This window comes from Chinchilla lanigera, unplaced genomic scaffold (assembly GCF_000276665.1).
Source record: "Chinchilla lanigera isolate Chin_1 unplaced genomic scaffold, ChiLan1.0 scaffold00019, whole genome shotgun sequence".
In the NCBI taxonomy this organism is placed as follows: domain Eukaryota; kingdom Metazoa; phylum Chordata; class Mammalia; order Rodentia; family Chinchillidae; genus Chinchilla; species Chinchilla lanigera.
The window spans coordinates 25,210,922-25,236,310 of record NW_004955420.1 but is presented as its reverse complement, the minus strand read 5'-3'; the positions used below and the strand labels follow the sequence as shown (position 1 = coordinate 25,236,310).

The 25,389-nt window shown below is 52.8% G+C and overlaps 2 protein-coding genes across 4 annotated transcripts in view; one reads left to right on the top strand and one right to left on the bottom strand.

The window, feature by feature from the left end:
- The window catches only part of Ccdc12 (coiled-coil domain containing 12), a 44,846-nt gene extending 21,423 nt beyond the window's left edge, over positions 1–23,423 (bottom strand). The window contains exon 1 of the mRNA XM_013513389.1: positions 23,202–23,423. Coding sequence (XP_013368843.1) covers positions 23,202–23,297 — 96 coding nt within the window. The 5' untranslated portion in view covers positions 23,298–23,423. The remainder of the gene's footprint in view (positions 1–23,201) is intronic.
- On the top strand, positions 5,279–13,552 carry LOC102018733. Of its 3 annotated transcripts, none has more exons than XR_001233696.1 (3): positions 5,279–5,589; positions 5,860–9,787; positions 13,012–13,552. XR_001233696.1 is itself a non-coding variant. In XM_005383418.2 (3 exons), exons 1-3 carry the CDS (start codon positions 5,557–5,559, stop codon positions 10,690–10,692), a joined length of 759 nt encoding a protein of 252 aa, XP_005383475.1. In that variant the 5' UTR covers positions 5,279–5,556; the 3' UTR covers positions 10,693–11,171. The 3 variants fall into 3 exon arrangements, 1 of the variants encoding a protein (XP_005383475.1); XR_260751.2 differs by lacking the exon at positions 13,012–13,552 and adding an exon at positions 10,112–11,171; XM_005383418.2 differs by lacking the exon at positions 13,012–13,552 and adding an exon at positions 10,112–11,171 and having other exon boundaries at positions 9,643–9,787.
- Positions 23,424–25,389: the final 1,966 nt, after the last annotated feature.

Sequence of the window (25,389 nt, the reverse complement as noted above, 5' to 3'; positions counted from 1 at the left end):
CCCTTCCTGAAGCGGGCAGGGAGCTGTGACCAGTCAGCAGAGCCACATCTCTCCCAGGCTTAGCCCACTCCTAAGCTAGCCAGGACACAACGGAGCTCAGGTGCAGAACAAGTCCTGACACCCAGATGGACATACAGGCTGCTGAGAGGGCTGCTGACATTTCCGTGGGAATCAGCCCTTTGCACAACAATCATGAAAAAACAAGGAAGCAGCATGTGGTGGCGCCTACCTGTAATCCAGCTGCTCAGGAGGCTGAGACCCGAGGATCAAAGGTTTGAGGCCAGCCTGAGCAACTTTGCAAGACCCTGTCTCAAAACAAAAAATAAAAAGGGCCAAGGATGTAACTCAGTGGTGGAGTGCTCTTGGATTCATTCCCAGTATTCAAACAGAAACAGAGAGACAGAGATAGAGGAAAGGCCTCAAACCCTCATCTTCCAAGAAGAGGTGGAAGTTTGAGCCTTTCCAGTTCTAACTTGAGCCCAGGGTGAGGGAAAATCAGAGACAGAGAGATGGGCACCCATAACGCCTGAAGAAGGGCAGGTTCCACAACTTCTGGGGTGCTGGGGTACCGTGATGTTCTCTATGGGTACACTGGGAGCTGAGTCCCAAGGGCACCTGGGTAGTAGGGCAGCCACAGGAGCCTGACTCAACCCAGAGATGGGAAGATAAGCTGTGGGGTGACCGTCACCTCGTCCCTGGCTAGACACGGCAGTTCCCTCTGCCAGATTGAGCTGGGCTCAGGGCTCTCCCGAGCCTGCTCTGAGCCCCTGCGAGAGTTCCTGGGGCACTGCTGTCTCACCCTCCGCACCTACACGCTTGAATCGGCCTACAAGCAGCCTAGGATGGGAAGTTTGGCTGTTTTGTTCCGGCTGTGGCCTTGGGCAGGTTACACCACCTGCCCCACCTCAATTTCCTCATCAATGAGAACAAGGACAGTCACATGGACAAAACAGCCCTATTATAAGAGGAAGCAAAAAACCCATAGGCTGGGTGAACGGCCGGAGGGACAGGAGAACTGGGCCCCACCAGGAAGGCAAGGGCTGCAGAGAAAGCAGCAGGGCCACAGCACAAGTCGCCTGGCTCAGGGAGCCCACAGAGCAGTGTCACAAGCACTGGAGACGCTTCAGGCAGGGTGTGCAAGGGATCTGGGTCTGCTGACCTCTCCCCTTAAAGGCTGGGCTAGAGGCAGGCTCAGACGGTGGGGCAGGGAGGCCAGGGACCACCAAGCTTGAGGCTGAGACCAGCTAAGAGCCTCCACTCTGCAGGCACAGCCATTCCCAAGGGACTATGACAGAGAAAAACAGAAGTGCCCAGCTAGGAAAATGGAGATAAGGACTGCAGATAAGAGGCGGAACTAGGTCAGGCCGTGGGGAGACAGGGAGGAGCCAGAGACACTTGGAAAACCCAGGCGCCTCTGAGAAGGGAGGCGGGACTAAGAGACAGAGAGGGGCGCAGCGTTCCTGAGGCAGGCTAGGGTGGGCCTGGGCAGGCAGAGGCAGCGAGGCCGGCCGGCGCCTGTCGAGGGATCCTCGTAAAAGCGCACTGTCCACTCCCTATGGCCCAGGCCCCAGGGCCACAGATGTCCTGCTGCAGGAGTGTGGGAGCTGGCCCCAGGCCTGGTCCTAGTCTTTCCACAAGTCTCCCGGGAAACCGGCCTAGCGCTGGGTAAGGAGTTATCTTTGTTAGTCCACAAATATTGACTGGCTGGCCGCAGAATAGGGTGCAGATTCTGGCCTTGGTGCCCAGGAGAGCCTGGGGTGGGTGGTACCAGGTGAAGAGGTGCGGCGTGGAGGAGTAAGAATCTGAGCTCTTCAGACTGCTGAGAGCAGCAGCCAGGGGGCAAAGGGACAGAGAAGCCGGCAGGCAGGAGGGTGCGGCAGGGCGGGGCTCCTGCAACTCTTTTTCCCCAAAGTACTGGGGTTGGGAATTAAACCCAGGAAGCAGGTGGGACTACCTCCCCTCCCCTTAGTTTTCAATTCTGAGCTAGAGCCTCGGGGGTCTTGTGAAGTTGCCCAGGCTGGGCTGGAACCTGGAAATGCGACACAGTGGAGAAGCATGGACCCCTCTCACCTCTACCAGCCCCAACAGGAAATAACCCCCTCGAAGTCCTGTGGAGAGCAAGGCAGACCATCTCCCTCACTCCTGCACAAGTGGCGGACCTGCACCGGTGCCTCGGCACAGCCAGGCCAAAAGAGGCTCCCACCCCGCCTCACTGCCGGAGGCAGGCCAGGCCAGGCCTTCCTCGTGAGGCCCACGCTCACCTGTGTCCTCCCCTGCTAATGTGGGCTGAGGAATAAGTAAAGTCACCAAGACCCCAGCTGATGGCCTCTGGGAAACAGCCTGGCACCCTGGGGTGTCCCAAGCCCATGGCTCCATTCCTCCTTGGGGCCATGTTCTTACTCCCTACTCTCATCCTGTTCAAGAAGCCCCAAGAGAGCAGGCAGCTGAGTTCCAGGAGCCACAAGAGAGTAACAAGTGCCCGCCCCAAAACTGCATCCACGGGGATCTGGGTCCACGCAGATCTGGAAGGCCTGTCACTGTCAAACCAACCAGCCAGAAATGGGCCCCGAACGCCTGCACAGAAAAACGCTCAGGTGAATGGGACATGTTATCTTTTCTCAGTAATGCTTTTTAGGGCTACTTTTAATCTTTAAAAACAAGGCCCAAACGGAACTAACCTAAGTGCCCATCAACGGGTGAGGAATAAAGAAAACATGGAGTGTGGCACACACCTATGCACGTTCACACATGCGCCTCACACTCACGCATGCACCTCACACCCACATGCGCTCACATCCATGCATGCTCACACCCACACACACAGGCACATGGAATACTATTTTCTCCGGGAAAGGAGGGAGTCCCTGTCACTTCAAACAGGACAGATGAAGCCAGGTGTGGTGGCACATACCTATAATCCCAGCATTCAGGAGGCTGAGGCAGGATTGCCATGAGTTCAAAGCCAGCCTGGGCTACACTGTCAGTTTAGGGTCAGCCTAAACTGTATAGCGAGACCCTGTCTCAAACAAACAAACAATCAAACAAACAAACAAACAGGACAGATGAGCTGGAGGAGGGGATGCAAAGTGAGAGAAGCCAAGTACAGAGAGACACTGCCTGAAGGACCTCACCTACGTGTGGAATCTAAAGAAGGCAAACTCAGAAGCAGACAGGGCAAGCAGACTCAAGGGAGGTGAGTGGGGGAAGGGGAGATGTGGATCAAAAGGTAGAAAGCTCCCGGCACACTGGAAGAGTGACTTTAGAGATCTACTCCACAGCATGGTGACCACATGGGGCAGTGAATAATGTGCTATATATTTCAAAACTGCTAAAAAAAAACAGATTTTACAAGTTTATATTTCAAAACAACGGTAAGTCAGGAACTGATTGATGTGTGAATTAGCTTGACAGGCCAGGTGTTAAATTTTTCTATAATCGGTACATATATCAAAATACCACACTGTACCCCATAATTATATACAATTATTATTTGAATTACCAGTAAAAAATTTAAAAAGGCTCAGTCAGATGTGGTGCACATGTGTAATCCCAGCTACACAGGAGCCCGAAGCAAGAGGACCGTAAGTTTAAGATTAACATGGGCAACTTACTAAGTCCCTGTCTCCAAAAGAAAAATAAAAGGCCTGGGGTGCAGTCAGGGGTACAGCACCCCTGGGTTTAATCTTTAGGTCTGAAAAAAAAAGCTGAAAGTAAGAACGAGTCCCTTGAGCTAGGGCTGTCGCTCAAAGGCAGAGTGCTGCCCAGGGTGAGCGGCAGGCTGGAAAACAGGCCCCACATCCAGAAGGTTTCGCCACAGAATCGTTCATTTCTAAACCATCTAGAAACTCCCCTGGGTGGCTGGATTGGCTACAGCACTTTCAGCAGCATGGTGTTCTTCCCAGGCCATCTGACGATATCCACCCCAGATACCTGATTCTGTCTGGATGTGCATGAGACTATGCCACCTGTCTCATCCAGACTGGACGCTCTGAGAGGCCTGCCCTCCATGGCACCCCAGCTCCTGGGCCCCCGTGGCTGGGCCGATACAAAGTGAATGACAGTGGGGAGGCAGAAGACTCACGCTACCCGCCAGCTCACGAGCTGGGGCCTCTCCTCCACTCCACCATCCAAGCCTCCTGCAGGGTCCGTGCACGACGTTCACCGAGTGCAGGTTGTGGCACAGACACGCCGAGACTCAGAGCTGCGCACATCATGCCACACGCTTCCCTTCAGGCAGAGCTCAGGACAGTGGGGACAGAGATAACCAGAAGCCCCATCCCTTGCTGTCACATGGTCATTTCCACCGCCATGTCTGCTCATTTACCCCTTGGTGATCTATTCCCTCCCTTCTAAGAACCCTACTTCTGTCTTGCAAAATTTGCCCTGCCGCTTCTTGGGGGTGCAGCAGGATAAAATTTAACTAGGTTCCATTAAATGAGAAGAGGGATGCTGGGGAGGACTGGACCCAAATGTTCTTCATTTCTGTTCTACTATATTTCCTACAATAACAGCTGTTATTTTCATTAAATGTTAAAAGCACGCCAAACAACTGATTCTTCATTTAGTTGGGTAATGTTGATATTACTGAACATAATCAATATTATTCCATTAATCACTGTAAAACTTGAGTAAGGTTAGCATTCCTTTCTGTTCTCACAGAAAGGAAAAATGCAGGCCATCAGTTAAGAAGTCATGAGGAGCCACAGAGCCTGAGCTTGCCAGGACTCCCCGCGGGGTGGCCTTCAAGCTTTGGCTGCTCCTCTCTGGAACCCCCACTCCTTTGCTCCCACCTCCTGCCCCACCTGGTGCCTCCACACAACACCAGGGTTGACAGCTAGCTCTTCCTGGTGTCATTTCAGAGCGAGGCTCCAACCAGTAAGAGGCCCAGAACAGTGACTCCGGTCATGGAAAGCACCACGGGCCACAGGAGAGCGATGCGTGCAGCAGTGTAGCGAACTCTGGTTCCCATCCAGGGAGACCTGGACTCACAGACGCGTCCACTCCACCGGGCACAGGTGGGCAGGCCAGCTGCTCATGCCAAGGGCCGCAGGGTCAATGCAGACAGCAGCCTGACAGCAGCATGGGCACACACACACAGGAACACAAGGGCAGAAAGTCCACACACCAAAGCCATGCCAGAACCACGGCTGTGACCGTGGCAATGCCATGTGTACAGTCAGCCCAAGACTTCACAGGCTCAAATGACACCATTCTGTTGTCAAAATGATTCAATAATAAACACAAGAAACCAGAAGAACCCGTCCTGTGGCTTGCTGTGTTGACCGTACTCAAACCCTAAACAGAGTCTCCAGGCCACCCGGCTCGATGAGAGGACAGGAAGCCAAGGCTGGTGCTCAGGTCAGTGTCTACTGACCATTCTCAGCAAACAGACCAGTGCTGCTGGAGGACAAGACGAAGATGGTCTGAAGCTGTGTGTTCTGGTGACCCCTGCAGCCTGGCGCTGCACAGAGACCAGGTCACCACATCAGGACCAACAGCTCCAGCACTTGAGGCTAAAACTGCAGTGAAGAAAGAGACCAACGGTAGCCAGGGACGATGATGCACACCTGCAATCTCAGCACTCAGAAGGTGAGGCAGGAGATGGGGAATTCCAGGCCAGCCTGGGCCACATAGTGGGACAGAAGGGAAAGAGAAGGAGGATGGGAAGGAGTGGAGGAAGGGAAAGAGAGAGGGAGGGAGAGGGGAAAAGAGAAGAAATGAACCAGTGCTGGGCTGAGAATGTAGCTCAGTGGCAGAGCCGCCCCTTTCCACCCTCTCACCCTGGCCCTCTTCTGGGAGGAGAAAGCTGCCTCTGCCACAAAGCAGAACTCACGACCACCAGCACTTCCTTCCTACCAGGCTCCCATGGCGCAGGAACGAGCAGACCACAAGGCCCGGAGCAAGGCCAGCGCAGCTGGGGCCTCCTCCGTTGCCTCACAGAGGACAGCTGGGGCCACCAGGCACATGGCAGAGGGCAGCAGGGCAGTTCTGGGGACCAAAGCAGCCATCCCGTCTCTGTTCCTGAGGACATCGGGCTGGCGCCTGGCCTGAGGAGCACACAGGCTGCACTCTTCCCCATGAGCACCTGCTGGTAACCAGGACATGGGACAGGGTAGCATCTGTCTACATTCACCATCCCAGGATGAGGTACAAACCAATAGCGAGGGCTGAACACCTCAGCGAGGGGCCCTGCAGATGATACCCCTCTGCCTCACATGTGCACCCTTGCCATATGTACCCGTGTACACCCGTTCTGGGGTCCCCAACAATTCCCTGATAGCTGCCAACAGCCAGCCCTCGTGTCTGGCAAGCAAGGCACCAACCCCAACAGCTCCCATGGCCTTCTCCCATGACAGAAGCACCCCTGAAGAGAGGTGGGCCAACGGATATACAGGAAGGGAACAAGTTACTGGAAGGAGAGGTATTTCCCAGCCACACCACGTCCTGCCTCCTGGCACCTGCATCATCCCCGGCTTCTTCAAAGCCTGGGTCCAACTGAGATGCCCAGGTCTCTCCTGTGTGTGTGGACAGTGGTCAAAGCACCCCAAGATCACGTCTGAGCACCAGATGTGAACACCTAACCATGCCATGTGTACAGTCTCCGTCTGTGAGTCCAGGTCTCCCTGGATGGGAACCAGAGTTCGCTACACTGCTGCACGCATCGCTCTCCTGTGGCCCGTGGTGCTTTCCATGACCGGAGTCACTGTTCTGGGCCTCTTACTGGTTGGAGCCTCGCTCTGAAATGACACCAGGAAGAGCTAGCTGTCAACCCTGGTGTTGTGTGGAGGCACCAGGTGGGGCAGGAGGTGGGAGCAAAGGAGTGGGGGTTCCAGAGAGGAGCAGCCAAAGCTTGAAGGCCACCCTTCACAATCCCTCCCCAAAGTTCCTGTTTCTGATATCGCTGCAGCCTACAGACTTTCAGATAAGCCCCCAAACTTGTCCCAAAAGCTAAGAATGCCTTCCCCTGAGAAAAACCACAGTCCAGTCAGCTCCCAAGTCCACGTGCCTAACTGGTACCTTCTGAGCTTTGTCGTCTGGCAGGCAGAATGGTGACGAGCCTGCTGCCACAGGAGGAGTAGAGGGGGAGGGCTCAGGGGAAGGGCACAGAGAAGGGACATCACCACAGGTGCCTGGGGTGGCGGGACCCGAGGAGAAGATGGCGCCTGTGCAGCCTGGAGCACCCTGGAAGTATCTAAGCCACGTGGGCAGCGAGGGGTGCTGAGGTCCCTGGGAGGAACAGGGACAACAAGGCTGAGGCCTGTGTCCAGGCAGAGAGCAAGGGGACACCCAAGGGCACCGGTGCAGTGGGAGGGCACTGAGCAGCCAGCGAAGGCCGGATGCAGTTGGATACAGCACAAGTCAGGGAGGTGGCAACAGCTGACTGGAGTGCTATTTATAAACAGCACTCATCGGGGGCCAGAAAGGAAAAGGCAAAGGTGAATGGTTAGGCCACTGAAAGAACAAGCCGGATGTGGCACAGGCCACCTTCGAAGCCCAAGAACAGCAGAGGGCAGCCCCTCCCAGCTGCACAGCACAGGGAGCTCTGCTTACAGTTCTCTCACTGACAGCTACTGGGGTAAAGTGGTATCACCCATTCAGACAACCAGGCTTGGCACAGCTAGGGGCTCAGCCACGGCTCACAGCACACAGAAGCCACGCAGGTCAGGTGTCCACAAGAGGCTTCCCGACTGCGTCATGCTTCCAAAATGCTTCCTGAAAAACAGCACCCAGCTCAGGTGTGCTTTCTGCACAACAGCCAGAGGAGCGTGCCCATCTCTTCTCAGGGCTGCCGAGGAAGAAGAAGAGCACAAGCTGGGGGCGCTGCAAAGGCCCCAGATGGCATCTGGTATAGAGTAAGCTAGGTCCACCAGTCAGAGAACGAGTTATAAACAGCACCAAGCAAAGGAGAATCTGCTCACAGCTCTAGCACACGGTGCAGATGGGGAGCCCAAGTAGGAGCACATCCTCCTCAAGGGGCTAAGCTGGGGAGTGGGGACTCAGAGGAGGAAGTGCTCAACTGCCCAAGGGCCAATCTGGTCATGGGAGTGGGCTCTAGACACAAACAAGACTGAAGAAGAACAAACAGAAGCTAAGTGTGGTGCCACAGGCCTGTAATCCCAGCACTCTGGGAGACCGAGGCAGGAGGACTGCACGTTAGAGCCCAGCATGGGCAATTCAGTGACTTAGCAAGAGCCTGCCTCAAAATTAAGAAATTTTTAGAAAGGGCTGAGGATGTACCAGTCTGTGAAGGGCTTGGCTTGAATCCCCAGTACCCCACCCCCAGTCAAAAGAAGAAATAGAGGAAAAAAACATTCATATAACACAGACACGCCAAGTGTCCTAAGGGCCACAAGAGATCTAAGCAGTGTGGGGCAAGAGAACGGCAGAAGCTGGGCGCAGACCTCAGGTCTCTGGACTCAAGTTGATAGCTCATACACTCTCTCTCTCCCTCAACAAACCAGTGTATATAACATCTGGTTTTTTCCTAAAACCAGCCAGAGTGGATTTCTGTTGCTTATAGCTGAATGCCTTGGGCACACAGAGCCATCGACAGCAGTAGCCTCATAGCAAAGTAGGGTCAGAGCACCCTCCTTCCACATCCTGTCTGACTGTAGGAGACCCTGGCATGCAGACAGGGCAAAGATTCCGATGCCTGCTTTGCAAATGGAAAAGCCAGAGTGGGGCTGGAGGTAAGCATTCTGTGAGGTGGGCCCCGCATCTCCCTAAGTCTCCTGACCACCCCAAAGGCCAGCAGCTGAGACATCAGGCCAAGGCTCTCACCTCGTCTGAGGGTCACCTTCCCATTCCTTCTATCTCACCATGGAGCTGAGCGTGAAATGTCCTGGACCCCAACCTCGCACCCATGTTTAGAAAGCCAAATTCTTCACAAGTCAATTTCCAGGCAAGTCAGAGGTTTACCAAGGAACAGATGTGCTGAAGCTCCAGGGAGACAAGAAGCTATTTTAACCTCGAATGAGCTGCTGTTCAGACTGTCACAGTCTGCAAGGGAAAGCAAGATGCTGTGTCTAGTGTGATCTACAAGGGATAAGATGCTAATGAGAACCAATGCGAGATACAAGTCAGGACCGGCACATTTATTTGTAGAGGGAGACAGTGCGCCAGCAAGCTCTGACGATCCTCACCTACACCACTTCCTGGGAAAGTGTTTCTTTTTGACTCATGCTCCCAGCTGAAAGGCTCACACGGCTGAGCCATCAGGGGTCAAGTCTGGCTCTGCCAAGTGCCTGCCGTTGGACCCTGGGCGCTCTCTGGTTTCTCTGAGGCAAGTGCGTGACTCCACCTCCAGGGGGCACAGAGCAAGGTCTCCATCAGCACCAACCATGTGACAATGACAAAGGCTGGCACTTGTGTGTCTTCAGGATGATGCCATCTCACTGCCCAAAAGGGTCACATGGCACCTGCACCACGCACACTTCACCACTGTGCTACACGCTGCACCATGTGCCCGGAGGAGACCTCGCCCTTGCACCCTTGTCCACCTGCATGCAGAGGACCTGAGTTCTATCAGAGGCGGCTAGTCAGCGTGCAGGGGCTGGGGACAGGGCAGAGTTCAGGCCCCTTCTCCCCTCTGGCTCTGCTCCTGGTCCCTTCCTCACCCTGGCCCCACTCCGCCCCTCACAGGCTTTCCAGCACCATGGCTGGATCAGGTTCTGGGAGGATGTGGCCCAGGGAACCAAGCCTAGCAGGGACCAAGATCCATCAGCCAAACCCAGAAGAGAAGCAGGGTACCTGAATCCACACGAGGCTCAAAGTTTCCACCTCCAAGGTAGGCGCAGTGGCACACACTGCTAATCCCAGCACTCTGGGAGGCTGAGACAGGAGGATTCCAAGTTTAAGCCCAACCAGGGCTACTTGGCCAGGCTCTGTCTCAAAAAGTGTTTTAAAAAAGGTCTGGGGATGTAGCTCAGTGTGAGGCCCTCAGTTCAATCTCCAGTACTTCCCCCGCCAAAAAAAACCCCAAAAACAAACAGCATCCACCTCCAGGCAGATGCTGCAAGCCTCAAGCCATCAAGCAGTATGCTGTACTGTAACAGCCTCCCTGGGGCCAGCCTCACCTCACTGTCCTCACTCTCACCCTTGCTCCCCACAGGACCAGCAGTTTGCACTGGCTCTCACTCCCAGAGCAGAAGGCACCTGCCTAGGTCAGGACTCCAGAATTCAAATGACTGCAAGAATGCACCAGGGCCAGCACCACAACAGCAGAGGGCGGGGGCTGTCCTTGAAAGGGCAAAGGAAAGTGCACTTTCTCCAGACAGAGCCACACTTTATAGCTCTTTACAGCCTGAATCAAAACAGCCCTGGAGCCTGGAGCATGGCTCTTACTCCCCACAGACGCCATCTCCACAGCAACTACTTTTCCCCTGGAGCACTTTCAAGAGCAGAGCGCTGTCTCTGCTGCAGCCAGGTCAAGGCCTGAGCCCTGGCTGGCTTCACACCAGGCTCCACTCCACCGGGAAGGGTGGGGGTGGTGCCCGCGGGTGCCGAGGAGTGGGGGGCACAGCGTGGGTAATGAGCTGGAAGGTGTATGTGGGATACAGGAGTGGGGTGTGCATGGCAATGCAGGTTGGGAAGCCAGGGTGCAGGGTGTACACCGGAGGTGTGGGTAGGGTCCTTCTACAGCCCAAACTGAGTGGGGAGGGGCACACAACTTCCCTAGAAACAATGAATTAAGGACTTGCATGTCAACTCCGCATTGAAATTCTTAGGGCTTGAACCACAGCTCAGCCGCATCCCAGTCCAGTCCAAATGTCGGCGCTATCATGTTCCTGTCTCAGCCGCCCAGTCTGGTGACTTAAACAACGCTATTATATGTTGTGGCTGGTGTTACCAAGGCCTCCCTGAGGAGGGACAGGAAACTGGAAAGCTAAGGAACCTTAAAAGCCAAGAACTGTTTAAAACATACCGTGCCAGTTTGAAACACCGACTCAGAAGCAGCTGTCTCAGGGCAACCCAGATTTCTAGCAAGAATACCCATCAGTCCAGAGTTCGGACTCGTCTGGATGACAAAGCACAAGGCAGCCCATGCCTGGTCCAGCTAGTCCTTGTCCTTCCCGAGGGACTAGGGTTAGTCCTTCCTCCACTGCACTCAGGAGGCTAAGGCAGGAAGATCACCACAAGTTCAAGGGCAGCATGGGATACATAGTGAGTTCAGGACCAGCCTGAGCTACATAGCGAGATCCTGTCTCAATAAAAAAAAAACAAATCCTGGAAACCAGCTGGGATGCAGCTCAGTCATAAATCACCTGCCTAGCATGCAAGAGGTCCTAGTTCAATCTTCAGCATCCCCGCACTAAAAATAAATTCCTAGAAATCAACAGGAAGTCACAAGCAACCCAATAAAAAAGGGGAGGGGCAAAAGACTTGATGAGGCATGTCACAGAAATTATGAAAAGATGTTCATAACTTCACTGCTGAGAAGATACATGCGAGTTTAACCACACAGGGATGGGGCAGTGTGGCTGAAGGGAGAGTTGAACCCGACCATGTTCTGGAGAGGCAGCCTCACGCACTGCTGCAGAACATGAAATGATACTGAAGTTCCGGGAAAGTGACTAGGGCAGGATCTACCCTAGTGACAGTCACCCTGTGACCTGGCAATTCCACTCCTTGGCATCTACCTTGCAGCTATGGAGTGCACGTTTACTGATCTGCACATATAGAAAACTGGAGAGAGAGCCCTGCCTGCAGGTCCGTAGAACGCTGCCATGCTGAGACTGAGCTACACCACCCAAGGCCCCAGAAATGACGACGGAGGAAAGAGGCTAGACGAAAAACAAGGTGTAAAGCAGGATTCCATTTGCACATGGTTCCGCGGGGGTGGTGGAAGCTCAGAGAGGCTCCCTCTGGGAGAGAACAACAGGAGGGACTGTGGGACGCGGAAGTGTTTGCGTCTTCATCTGTGTGACTGACTCCAGGGACACGTTCGCTTTGGGCACCCTACTGGGCTGATCTGTGTATACCATGTACAGTGTACGTCAATTTAAATGCCACCTCAAGCCAGGGCTGGTGGTACACACCTGGAATCCCACCACTCAGGAGGCTGAGGGACTATGGGTTCAGGACAGTCTGGGCTACATAGTAAATTAAAAGGCTAATCTGGACTAAGGAGCTAAGCCTCGTCTCAATTTAAAAGACAAAAAGAAAAGAAAGGAAGCCACTTCAGACTGTTATAAATGGCCAGTAATCCCAGCACTCAGGAGGTTAAGACACATTGCCCAGAGTCTGAGGCCAGCCTAAAATACATAGCAAGACCCTGTCTCAAAAAAACAAAAAACAAAACCAAGCACTAAAAACCTAAACCCACTTAGACACTAAGATTAGAACCATTAAAATTTAAAGTGAGAACTAACGCAGTCTACAGGACTGTAAGACAAAGGCTTTCCAAAGAGAAGACTCACACAGAGGTCCCTAAGCACACCCACCAGAAAGTTGCCTGGACATGCGCCCTGCCCCCCCACAATGGGAGGATTCACCAGAAAGGTCACACAAACTCTCTTGCCAAAGCTAAGGGGAAAGACTAGAACATGCCTGAATGTCAAGGTTTCTCTGCTTCTATTTCCCTGTCCCTAACCAGCAAGGCCACGGAAGACCAGTTAAAACCTTGAAGTCACCAAAGGGGACTCTACACTGGCGGGAACTCGGTTCCCGTGTAGAGCGAAGGGCCTTGTCCTAGGCTGTCTACCACTACTTCTGCTATTCAGCAGGCACCATGTGAAGGACCTAGAGCAGCCCTGAGCTGCTCCAGTGGGTGCTCAGCCTCCCAGGGGCCACTGGCTCTTCCCAGCCCACCAGGCCAAGTTAAAGGAGGGGAGGGGTTCTCCTGCCTGCTGCCTTTTGCAGAGCCAGTCCCACCCCTGGGAGGAGTGCCCAGAAACCAGCCACACAGCCAGGAGCAAGGCTCCCCAGGGCAGCTCAGGGGACAGGACTAGGTCCTGTGTAACTTGTACCATCCATGCCTCTCTGGGTCTCAGCTGCTGCATCTCTCACCAGGACTAAAGCCAGAGCACAGCAGACAGCAGAAAGAGCAGTGCGCCTTGAATTAGCACCTGCCCATCTCCCGACTCCCACGCTGCATGCCTACAGAGGGGGTCCTGGGCCATCTTCCAGCTGAGGAAGTGACTTGACTCTCTTCCGGCCCAGGGTAGCGAAGGTAAAGGCAAACTGTCCAGGCAACCTACAGTGCAGGGAGCCGTGAGCAAACCCCCCGCCTGAGTGGAGCACAGCCCAGGGGTACCCACCTGGAGGCAAGGGGAGACCACAGCCCTGAACATCTCGGGTGAGCCCAGGTGATGGACAGGAGGGCTGGGCAGGCCAGAGCCGGCTCAAGGGCACTGCTCCCACAGTGCAGCCTCTCTAGGAGGACCAGCAGGTCTCACAGGCGGCAGCTAGGGAGGCCTCAGCAGAGGACAGGAGCGCAAGGCACAGCAGGGCCCCCTCAGGGTCGCCCCCCTCCTCTGAAACAGCAAAACCAAGCTTGCCTGCTGCCTGTCTCACCAAGACCCACTCCCAGTTCCCCACCCCCTACCCCCTGATTTTCTCAGCCCCTCCCCCAACCTGCAGTCCTCTCTTCAATTCCAGAGCGACCTCAGGCCACAATGCTCAGCCTTCTCTGGTGTCTGGTTCTGTCCTCCAAGGCCTGGCTGAGACCTGCGGCCCAAATCCTGTCTACACATGTGTCAACCTCCAGGCCAGAGGCTATTCAGATATCTAGGGATGTCTCAGCCAAAACGTGGCCACAGTCAGACTCTTGCTTGCCCCTGCAGAGTCACTCTCCCTGTCACAAGTCTGCTAAGGCGCAAAGCTGCTCCATGAAAGAACCACCTTGGAATAAATGTTTTGCATCAGTTAAAAAAGGAAGTCATAGCCAGGTGTGGCAGTACATGTTTACAATCCCAGCACTCGTGAGGCAGGATGATTGCAGTGAGTTCAAGGCCGGCCTGGACTACGAAGTGAGAACCTTTCTCAAAAAAAGAAAAGTCACTCTGCCCTGCACTTGACCATCTTGGGGTGGGGGCCCTCAACCCTACAGTCCCTCTGGTTTCTGGACACATCCTAGGACAACAGGCGGTCTGCAGAGGACCAAAGATACCAAACTGCAGCTTTTCCCAGATGCTCCCACGGCAAAGGCGGCCTTGGGAGCCTGACTCAGCCGGCGCAGTTTCGCACACAGCCATGTCAAGGCCCTTGCAAGGGCGACACCATCTGAAACCGCACACTGGCTCACCAACCCCAAGCCTACAAAGGTCCCCACTCTCACTGCCCTCTAGCACTTGGGCCCTGAGAGTGCAGAGAACACTGATCTTAGCAGGAAGGAGGACAGCACACCCCATCTTGGCTGGCACTCTGCAAATCCACTTTCTTTTTTTTTTTCAGGACCAAGGATCAAACCCAGGACCTTGCAGTTGCCAGGCAGGCACTTGTGCCACTGAGCTATATCTTCGGTCCTCTATCTTCTTTTGTGGCACTGGGGATTTAATCCAGAGCTTTTGCGTTGACCTACATCCCCAGCTCTCCTCTTTTTAAATTCTTTTAACTTTGAGACAGCGTTTCAAAGTTGCTAACTGCCCAGCCTTGTGATCCTCCCACCTCAGCTTCCCAGAGCACTGGGATTACAGGTGTGTGTGCCACCAGGCCGGCTCACTGCTGTCTTCTGAATATACTGCTGAGTTCTTCAAGTTTCACTTTCAAAGAACTGTGGCTGGGATGAAAGCAACATCTTGATTCCTCAGAACCTAGGTAGAAGGCTGGGCATGGTGGCACATGCCTATGATCCCAGCACTTGGGAGGCTGAGGCAGGAGGATCACTGCAAGTTCAGGTCAGTATGGGCTACATGGTGAGTTCAAGGCCAGCCTGAATGACATAGTGAGATCCTGTCTCAAAAAAACAAAACAAAACAAAACAAAAGAACGAACATAGCTCACCTTCCCCCCAGTATAGAGGGTTGGGGGGTCTGGACCTTTGAGAGGATGAGGAATTAAAGACAGACACCCAGGTTTAACAGAGGCCTGTGTGTAAGCCCTGGTGCAGGACCCACATCGACATTCATTCCTTCTCATCACCCAGCTACTGAGTCGAATCTCAACTCTACAGTGGAGGCGGACAGTCGGGGCTTCAGACTTGTGCCAGGGCCCAGCGATATGACAGAGGGAGCTGAGCACCACCGGGCCCACAGCTCCACAGCACGCCTCACGGCCATCCTGTGTGAGCAGAGGGAGCCCCTGACGGGGGGCTGCTTATTCCCAGGCACCCAGGGCAGGCAGGGTGGTGGGGGCAATCTAGGGTCAGCAACAACCCAAATGGGCACTGCATGAGCCTCCTCCAGCTCCGCATTTCCTGGTCCTGAAACAGAGATGGCCCAATAACTCCCCTGAAGGCTGCTGCTGGGGCTGAACAGGTGGAGAGATCCTGCCGAGGACTACCACACAAATGCTATGGCTGCCCCCTGCGAAAGGCCGGCACCTCAGGACACAGTGACCTCCTTCGCTGACAGCCACCAGGCTGCTGGGCATGGGCAGGGGCAACGCATGCGAAGGCCGAGGGCAAGCCTGACTCCTCCACAGCGCGCGAGGGCCTCCTCTCCGCTCCAAGCTGCTCCACACTCCACCAGTGCCCACCCCTGGGCACCAACCCCTGTCCAGCCCTGCCCCGCTTGGGTTCCCAGGCTGCTAGTGGCCTCTGGGTTCCCAGCTGCCCTCGCCCTCTTTGCTCTCAATAAATGGAACTCTGGCAGAGACAAGGTTTCTTGCGAGGCGGCTGGGACAGCAGAGATGTGGTATCACATGAGGCAGCCATGAGTCACATGTGGCTGCTTGAGTAGAAATTAATGAAAATTAAAACCACAACAGCTACGTTTTGAGAGCCACATGTGGCTCCTGGCTGTGGGACTGGACAGTATGGATGCCAAAACCTTACTGCACAAAGATCCACTGTGCGGACCTGCTCTGGTCTCTTCCAGTGTAAGCCAGGAGCTGCTGCTGAGCCCAAAAGGTGACAACTGGCCCTGATCTGGGTGCTACACCCAGCTCCTAAGGGGCTGCTGGGCCAGCCAGCCAGTCTCTGTCCAGCCCAGGGCAGCCAGAGAAGCCCAATTCAAGCCCAACACACAGAAAACCAGCAGCCAGGCGGCAAGGGTCTATGCCAAGCTAACCACCAGGGAGCCTCTACTTGACGGCCGAGGAGGAAAGAGTTCAGCAGAGGACAGTCTCACCTCACAGCACCTACTGGACAGCACTGCAGAGGCCACCGCAGGGCTCTATGCACACAGCCTGACTGCTCACCCACTCCCAGCTGGAGAGAAGGGCAGCTCGGGTACAACAGCTCAGGTGTCCCCAGACAAAGAGGCCAGCAGGAGCGGTTCATATTGTGTGCGGTCTTTCCACCTGTCACCCAGGACACCGCTCAGACAGTGCTGCATCCCTAACACAACCCCCTCCCCTAGGGGCTTGCACTAGCCGGAGTCCAGGAGACAGGTTTCCTGTCCAGGCCCTGGGTGTCCCAGTACCTCTAAATCCTCACAGCAGTCATGTCAGAGGGGCTAAGAAGGAGGTGCTTTGTAAAACTATACAGCCACGTGAAAACGGCCACAGAGCTCTACGGTGAGTAACACGGAAGCAGTGTAACCCTAACCTCAGGACTCTGATCCATCCACTATACCACTAAATTAGAAATTTAGAAGCTGGGCGTGGTGGAATCCCAGCACTCAGGAGGCTGAGGCAGGACGACTACTGTGAGTCTGATGCAGGCCTGAGCTACACAGTGAATTCAAGTCCAGCCTGAACTACATAGTGTGACTCTGTGTCAAAAAAAAAAAAAAAACTGTAAGTTTACAATCTGATGGGGGCAGGGAGGGGAGGGGAAGAAGATAAAACCATACAGAAACCAGTGCCATGCCCCAAATCCTGAGACCTCCAACAAATCCATGTGCACAGCAGGGACTCAACGAAGGATCTGCCAGCTACTTAGGCCCAGTAGGGAACCAGCAACAAGCCGCCCTGCAGGGCAAACAGGGGCACTCTTGGGAGAGGCAGGCCACAAAAGAGCTGAACCTGCGACTGTGGTCATGTCAAAGATCAACTAAAGCGTGTTGCACTTCCTCTGAAGAGGAGGCTCCCGGCATCTTATCTACAGCAGCAGCCAGTCCCCCTTCCGGCCGCAGCCCCCTGACGTCTGTGTGCTGCAAGGTTCCAGGGACTGGAAGGCTGATTCTCAGTAACACCGACGCTTGCTCACCTTTCCCCTCTCCCCGCAGCGCCTGGCCTGACAAAACTCGACCGAGGGCTGGGCATTAGAGCTCTGTGGTAGGCACTTGCAACAATCTTTAAAAGAGTCACTCAAGAACTATGGGGATTAAATATGACAGCAAAAGTACAAGCCACAAAGAAACACTGGGCTTCATCAAAATTAACAAACCTGCCGGGTGGGGTGGCATATGCTTGTAACTTAATCCCATCATTATTCAATACATGATCTCTCTGACATGAAGTACCTACAATCGGCAATTCTTAGGGACAGAAATTAGTGGTTATGAGGAGCTGGGGGAGACGGAAATGGGAGTTATTGCTTAATGGGAGTTTCTGTTTGGTTGATAACAGTGTTGGAAATAGTGGTGATAGTTGCACAATATTGTGAATATACTTAGTGTCACTGGAAAATGGTTAAAACGGCAAGTTTTTTGTTATATAGATTGCAACACAATAAAAACATGCACAGCAGCGCCAGGAAGACAGAAAAAGCGGGACTTTGAGTAAGAGCCAGGAGTTGCACGGTGCCAGAGCTGATGAATAAGGTGGATGAGGACACAGCATCATGTTTTTATGATCCTGCCTTTTTGGTGGATGGCATCGGCAGCAGCAGTAACAGTATTTTTGATCACAGCCCTCAACAACACTCATGAAAGAGAACTTCCAGAACTGCTTCACAAAGTGTCAAGAAAACTGACAAAAAACTCTTTTCCCACCTACTCACTGACAAGACCAAAGCCAGGCAACCGATGTCAGTGACAATGTCAGCTCTGAAAAAGCATCATAGTTAATCAAGAATTTTAAACCAGGGGCTGGGGATTTAGCTCAGCGGCAAAGAGCCTGCCTGGCAAGCTCAAGGTCGTGAGTTCGGTTCCCGGTACTGGAGAAAAAACAAAAAAAAAAAAGAATTTTAAACCATCAGCATTTTGGAAGCACCCTTCCTCCACAGGGCCTTCTCCATCTAAGACTTAATAAGGCTGGCGTGACTCTGTGTCCCCAGCTGAATGCAAGTACCTGGGGCGGACTGTCTGCTGCCACCACTGCTCTAAATGCCTACATGAACAGATGCTCCGTTTACATCTGTGGAAGGAATGAATTACAGCCACAACACCCCATGGTGAGGAGCAGTACAAATCTTCCTCAAACTCATCCCTAAAAATGTGGAGAAAGGAATACTTCCTAACTCATTTTAAAGGGTCAGCATTACTCTGACACCAAAGTTAGACAAAGACATTATAAGAAAATTTTATATATGTATTATATATACACACACACACACTTTACAAATACTGATAGTAAAAAATATTTTCATGAAAACATTAGCAAATTGAATTCCGCAGTCCTTTTTTTTTTTTTTTTTTTTTTGGTTTTTTGATACAGGTTCTCGCTATGTAGCCCAGCCTGGCCTCAAACTAGTAATCCTCTTGCCTCAGCCTCCCAAGTGCTGGAAATGCAGGTATGCACCACCATATAAGTACTGACTATTAAAACATCGGCAGACCATGACAAAGTGAGATTTACTCCTAGAATGCAAGAACAATTCAACATACAAACATTTGATCTACATACACTACCAGCATGAAAGAAAAAACCCACACAATCACTTTAAGTGATGCAGAAAAAGCACTAACAAAATTCAACTCCCTTTCAGGATTAAGAAAACCCTCAAGGGCCAGGGATATAGCTCAGTGGCGCAAGTGCCTGCCTGGCAAGCGCGAGGTCACAAGTTCAATTCCCGGTACCAAAAAAAAAAAAGAAAATCCTCTAAAAGCTATGACAGCTGGGTGTGGTGGCACCTGTAATCCTAGGACTCAGGAGGCTGAGGCAGGAGGATTGTTGCGAGTTCAAAGCCAGCCTGGGCTACAAAGTGAGCACAAGGCCTGTCTCAAAAAGACCAAAAAGACCAAAAAAATAGCAAGACTGTCTCAAAAAGACCAAAAAAAAAAAAACTATGACAGGAAGGAAACTCAACATGATAAAAACTGTATATAGGGCCTGGGATATAGCTCAGTGGTACAAGCACCTGCGTGGCAAGCAAAGGTTCCGAGTTCAATTCCTGGTACAAAAAAAAAAAAAAAAACTATATAAAAATCCAAAGTTGGAGGTGTGGTGTCGTATGTCTGGATCTCAGCTACCTGGGAGGCTGAGGGAGGAGGATCATGAGTTCAAGGACAGCCTGGGCAACCCTGAGACTCTTTCTCAAAATAAAAAAATAAGCCAGGCGTGGTGGCGCATGCCAGTAATCCCAGCACTCCGGAGGCTGAGGCAGGAGGATCACTGCAAGTTCAAGACCAGCCTGGGCTACAAAGTGAGCTCAAGGCCAGCCTGAACTGCACAGCGAGACCCTCTCTCAAAAAGACTAACTAACTAAAAAAATAAATAAATTAAAATGCTGGGGGTGTAGCTCAGTGGCAGAGTGTTTGCCTATGATGCGTAAGGTTCCAGGTTCAATCTCCAGTGAGGAGGGGATGACCATGTATTAAAGGACATTATTAGGAAGACAACCTAATGAATGGGAAAAATATTTGCAAAACATATATCTGATTAGTTGTAAATATCCAAGCTATATGAAGAACTCTTACACCTCTACAACAACAACTAAAAAAAAAAAAAAGCCCACACAACTCGATTTTCAAAACAAGTAAAAGACTGAATACGCATTTCTCCAAAGACAACATGCACACAGCCATAAATACATGAAAAGACATCCGGCGTTGCTGATCATTAGGGAAATGCGATCAAAACCATAGTGAGACACGGCTTCTACTCAGTGGGATGGCTATAATCTAAAAAGGAAAGGAGAAGCCGGGCATGGGGGTGCATGCTGAGGTAGGAGGATCACTGTGACTTTGAGGCCAGCCTGCACCACATAAATGAGTTCAAGGCCAGCCTGAACTGCACAGTGAGACCCTATCTCAAAAAAGACCAAGAATAATTAATTAATTAATTAATTAAAAAAATAAAAAGGAAAGGAGAGAAGAAGTGCAGAGCAGGAGGTGGAGAACGGAACCCTTGTGCCCTGCTGCTGGGGATGTGAAATGGCCCAGCTCCTGTGGGAACCACTATGGGGGGCCTGCAGCCTCAAAAGATTAGACACAAGTGGGGCCTGGCGGTGCACACCTGTAATCCCAGCACTCAGGAGGGAGGCTGAGGTAGGAGGGTTACTGTGAGTTCAAGGCCAGTTTGTACTACATAGTGAGACCCTGCCTCAAAAAAAAAAAAGATTTTTTTCACATCAGGAATAGAGGGGTCAAGTAGTTCCCATAAATTTAATTTTCCTTTTTACCATCCTCAGGGATGACACAGCCTCGAGTCCTGTTACCTGTCCCAACACAGATTCCCTTTAAAGTTAGTATGAATGAGCACCGCAGGAACCACAAAAGGCAGAAGCTGCAGTCACATAAGCAGCAAATAACCCTCCGCACAGCGCTGTTCGCTCTCCACACAAGGCCGCGCCAGGAGCCTGTGAGGAGAAAACCACCTGGGACCTCACGCCCATCCCCGCACCTGGGGGATCAAGGCTTGGCTGCTTCCCTCCGTTCCTAACCCAGGACACTGGAAACAGCGCAGCAGCCCAGCACGGAGGAACGCGGGGCTGATGGAAGTGAACCGGGAGCTCACCGCAAACGCGGGCTACTCCAAGCTGTGGCTACTTCCCCGGCTCAAAAATAAGACAGGCAGCCGGATGGTCGTAATGTACGCCTGTAATCCTAGCACTCTGGAGGCTGAGGCAGGAGGATTGCTACAAGTTTGAGACCAGCCTGGGCTACAAAGTGAGTTCAAAGGCAGCCTGAACTGTATAGTGAAACCCTGTCTCGAAAAGAAAAAAAAAAAAAAAAAGATTAGACACAGAGTGTGATCCAACAATTCCCTTCTGGGTATACACCCAAAAGAAGTCAGAGCAGAGATTCAAATGGCTGTTCTTACTTCCACGTTTAGAGCAGCATTACCAACAGCAAGCAAAAGGTGAAAGCCACCCAACTGCTCATCAGTAGATAAATGGATCATCAAAATGCCTTAAAAAGTGATGAAATTTTGCACCTGCTAGGACACGGATAAGACACTAGATTAAGTGAAATAATACTGCATGACTCAACTTACATAATGTACCTAGAGTAGTCAATTCATATCCACAGACACCACAGTGCATTCCAGAGGGAAGGAAAGAGGCATGAGGAGTTACTGTTCTAATACCTAGAGTTTCTGTTCGGAATGATGAAAAGGTTCGGAAAACAGCCTGTGGTGTGATTACAATGTAGATGTACTTAATACTGTTGCACTCTACGTTGTAAAATTATAAATTTTATGTACATTTTACTACATTTTAAAAAAATTTATATTTGTCTTTTTGAGACAGGGTCTCACTATGTAGTTCAGGCTGGCCTTGAACTCACTTTGCAGCCCAGGCTGGCCTCGAACTTGCAGCAATCCTCTTGCCTCAGTCTCCCAAGTACTGAAATTACAAGTGTGCACCACCGGTCTCAGCTCTTACTACAATTTTTAAATAAAGAAAAAAATACCAAGCCCTATTTTATTTGCAAGAGAGTTTGTGCATGCGTGCATGCACGTGTGCATGTGCACATCCCTGGTACTGGGGATTGAATCCAGGGGCTGTGCATTGAGATACATCCCCCGTCTTTTTTTTTTTGAGACAAAGTCTTTCTAAATTACCCAGGCCGGTCTTGAACTTATAATTCTCCTGCCTCAGCCTCCCAGAGTGCTGGAACTACAAGTGAGCACCACCATGCCCCACTGATAAAAATCTTTAAAGGCCAGCTCTCCTGAGGGGTGGGAACATCCTTCCCACCACAGTAAGCTAAGAGGTCGCTATCTTGTACTTTGTATTCAGACCTCAAACCCAGCCCCAATAACATGAGCCCTAATGCAAGCAAGCGGCTGTCTCTGGAGCTGGTACTGCCTGGGAAAGCCGACCTTTGAGCTCCCCAGGACCAGGCAGTTGGAGGGTAGCTCACATGGCTGCCAACAAATGCTGAAGCCAACGACGCCGGCTTTCACTCTCGTTGCTTCCCCTTTCGCTTTCCCACAGGGCACAGGCAGCTATGATGAGGGAAAATGGGCCAGACTAAGCAGCCTGGTTTTGGTTTTTGTTTTGAAATTAGAAAGTGTCCCCAGATACCTGCCACTTCTGCGTACAGTTTTGGCCCTGCCAAAAACAGAACTAACAGCCTCCTCCCGCTGTGGTCTCTGTGACATTAGGTCTCCGAATAAACCAGGGACAGGGAACGGGCAGGAATTGCTACTCCTACTCCTGAAGGCTCAAGGACAGAGGAAGCAAACAGTCCCAAGTCCCACAGCCGCCTCCAGTGACCAGGCAGGATCTGCACACGGGGAGTGAGCTTCAGAGTTCTGCTTCCGCACTGCTTTGGAAGACAACTAAAGCAGAGATGGATTCGCGGCATTTTGGCAGCAAACTAAGGCGAGGGAAAATGCTTCCCAGTCTGGCAACTAACGGAATTGGTGGGCCCACCGCAGAGGAGCTTCTGGGAAAAAACAAGCAAGCGCCCCTCTTCTTTCCCTGCAATAAACCCTGACCGTTTTTCTTTTGGATTTCTGCACTGCACAACAGGGCAGGATCTGTTACTCAGCAAAGCTAGTGTGGCAGTGGAACAGAACAAATCACGCCAAATCCGACATGCCTAGTCGTAAACCGAAGGTAGACCTAGCAACAAGCCGAAAGGGAGAAACTAAACTTCCGGCAGCTCACTGACCGCTGCCCCGCGCATGCGTTACGACTCACCGCCCCGAAAGAGCCCCGCCCCATAGAGCCAGATACGGTAGGCGGGCGCCTCTCCTCGCGCATGCGCCAATTGCCCACGCATGCGTGCCTCGACAGCGGTCTTTTCCTATTAGTCCTTTCCCTCCGCTCTGGACCCGAATGCTAGCTGCCTCGGCTCTGCCCCTCCCTTCACGTTCCTCACCTTGCGCCCGGTTTTCTCCCGTAACGCCTTCAGCCGTTCTTTTCTCCGCAGCGCCTCTTCCTCTAGCCGGCCCACACCGGCCGTAGTGGCTGCCATCTTCCCCGCGACACGTTCTATTTTTTTTTCTCTAGTCGCGCGAGATCTCACGGCCAATCCAAGTCGAGGATGGATACGCAGGTACTCCTTCAGAGCCAATCAGTGATGACGTGCTTTCGGAAAGGCCCGCAACTCGCCTGGGGGAATATGGAGCCTAAAAAAAAAAATAAATAAATAACATGCTAAGGCTCGATTTGTCCAACGCTAATCAGCTTCAGCAACGAGTGGAATCAGACCTGAGAAAAAGAGAACAGAGTGCGTCGATTGCTCCTGGTTTTGTCTGTGTACTAAACTAACATCTCATTCCCTGCTGGCCTCTTGAATGCCCTGACCCATCCTTACCCGTCTGCACCGGCTCTTCAGATTAAAATGTTTTGAGAGACCTTCCTGAGCCAGGCGAGTGGCACACTCCTGTAATCCCAGCACTGGGGAGGCTGAGGCAGGAAGATCTTGAGTTTAAGGTCAGCCTGAAATAAGTAGTAAGACAATATCAAAAAAAATAAATAGAAAAGAAACCTTCCTTCATCTTCCACTCAGATCCCACCCTAATGAAGGCTGCCTCTCCCTCCACTACATCTCGTGTGGCCTTGCGCTCCTAAGCAAATCCATGTCTGTTCTTAGCCCAGACAAAATACGCACAGAGTGGGACCTAGTGTCATGGCCTTTCTTCTGAAAAGTGGCATGGACTTCACAGATGATCTCTCCTCTCCCCCTCTCTTCCCACCCCTCTACTCCACGGCAAAGTACTCAGGGTGGAAGACCTTCCCTGGAGGTCAGCGAACTTCACCCTGGGGCAAGTGGGCCCCAGGAACAAGACCATCCACCCCACCCCAGTTTAGAAAGAGTTGGTGTGGCCTGGCCAGCAGTGGCCCCGAGGTACAAGGCTGCCGCGGTCTTTCACCTGCTCTGGTCGCCCGCCTTGGTAACAGAGAATACTTCGGTCAGAAGGCGCAGTCCCTCAAGCCAGTGGGCACCCTTCAGAGAGGAGGCCATGCCCCGTTTCCCCTACCCCACATCCTTCCCGGGACAGCGGCCTCTCACAAGCTGTTCTCCACTCCCGACCCCCTTTAGAAGCTCAAAGACCGCAGACCGACCTGACTGTTAGGGTCCCTCGCCACAGTGGGTACCGTGCCCTGCCAGGGCCTGGGGCGGGAGGCGGTGCTCAGGAAATGTCAGCATGGAGCTCAAAGCAAGGGAGAAGGAGCAGAGGCCGACTATGTGGGAGTCCCCAAGAAGCAAGGAGACAGGGCAAGGATGGGGTTTCCAGGATGGTCAGTTCCTATGACCCACAGCACCTCTCTGGGCCTGATGACACCCCCCCCCAAAAAAAAGACCTGACCCCTGCCTCATGGTGGGGAGGGTATTTCACAGGCAAACTGGGAACGGGGAAGGGGACACAGAAGCCTAGGTCCCTGTCCCTGCTGCCCTGTGAGCCTCAGTTTCTCCCTCTGTAGGCAAGCAGGAGGCGCCCACCCTAAAAGCCTGAAGGAACCTAAGGCGGGCCCTGGAGCATGTGGGGGTGATTACCTCCACAGCACCCCAAAGGCTTCCAACCCAGGGGGATGTTTGGGAATCTGCCCACCCCCGAGAAGGCCATTTCAGGTTCTTTCTGCCCTCCTGCTTGCTCCTGGCGCTTGGTCCCCACACCGCCCCTCACATAACATAGCCTGAAAGTGGCTTTCAGGTCTTTCTAGAAAGCTCCTGAAACCAGGCTTGCTGGCACATATCTGTAATCCCAAGACTCTGGGATACTGAGGTAGGGCGATTGCAAATTTGAGTTCAACCTGGGCCATTTGGGGAGACCCCCATCTCAAAAATAAGTTAAAAATAAAAACGGCTGGAGGCCCGGGCTCAATCCCTCAGTAGCGGGGAAAGCACCTAGGACAGAGCCTGGCCGGCAGCGAGCGCGACCTGTGGCCGTCACGGGAGGTGGGCGGTGTCACCCGTGGGCGAGGCGCCTGGCCCTCCAGTCCGTGCGCTCCGCTCCGATAACCTCCCCCCGCTGCGCGCGTTCTCGCCTGGCTGGTCCCGGGGGCGGGGCGGGAGGCCGAGGCAGGAGGAGGCGGAGCGCGGGCCGCGGCGGCGGGCAGGG

Coding starts and splice junctions, on each gene's coding strand:
- LOC102018733 (XM_005383418.2), top strand. CDS start 5,557: ATGATGCACACCTGCAATCTCAGCACTCAGAAG. Junction 5,590..9,642: donor GCAATCTCAGCACTCAGAAG/GTGAGGCAGGAG, acceptor CGCCCCTCACAG/GCTTTCCAGCACCATGGCTG. Junction 9,788..10,111: donor TCAAAGTTTCCACCTCCAAG/GTAGGCGCAGTG, acceptor TGCTCCCCACAG/GACCAGCAGTTTGCACTGGC.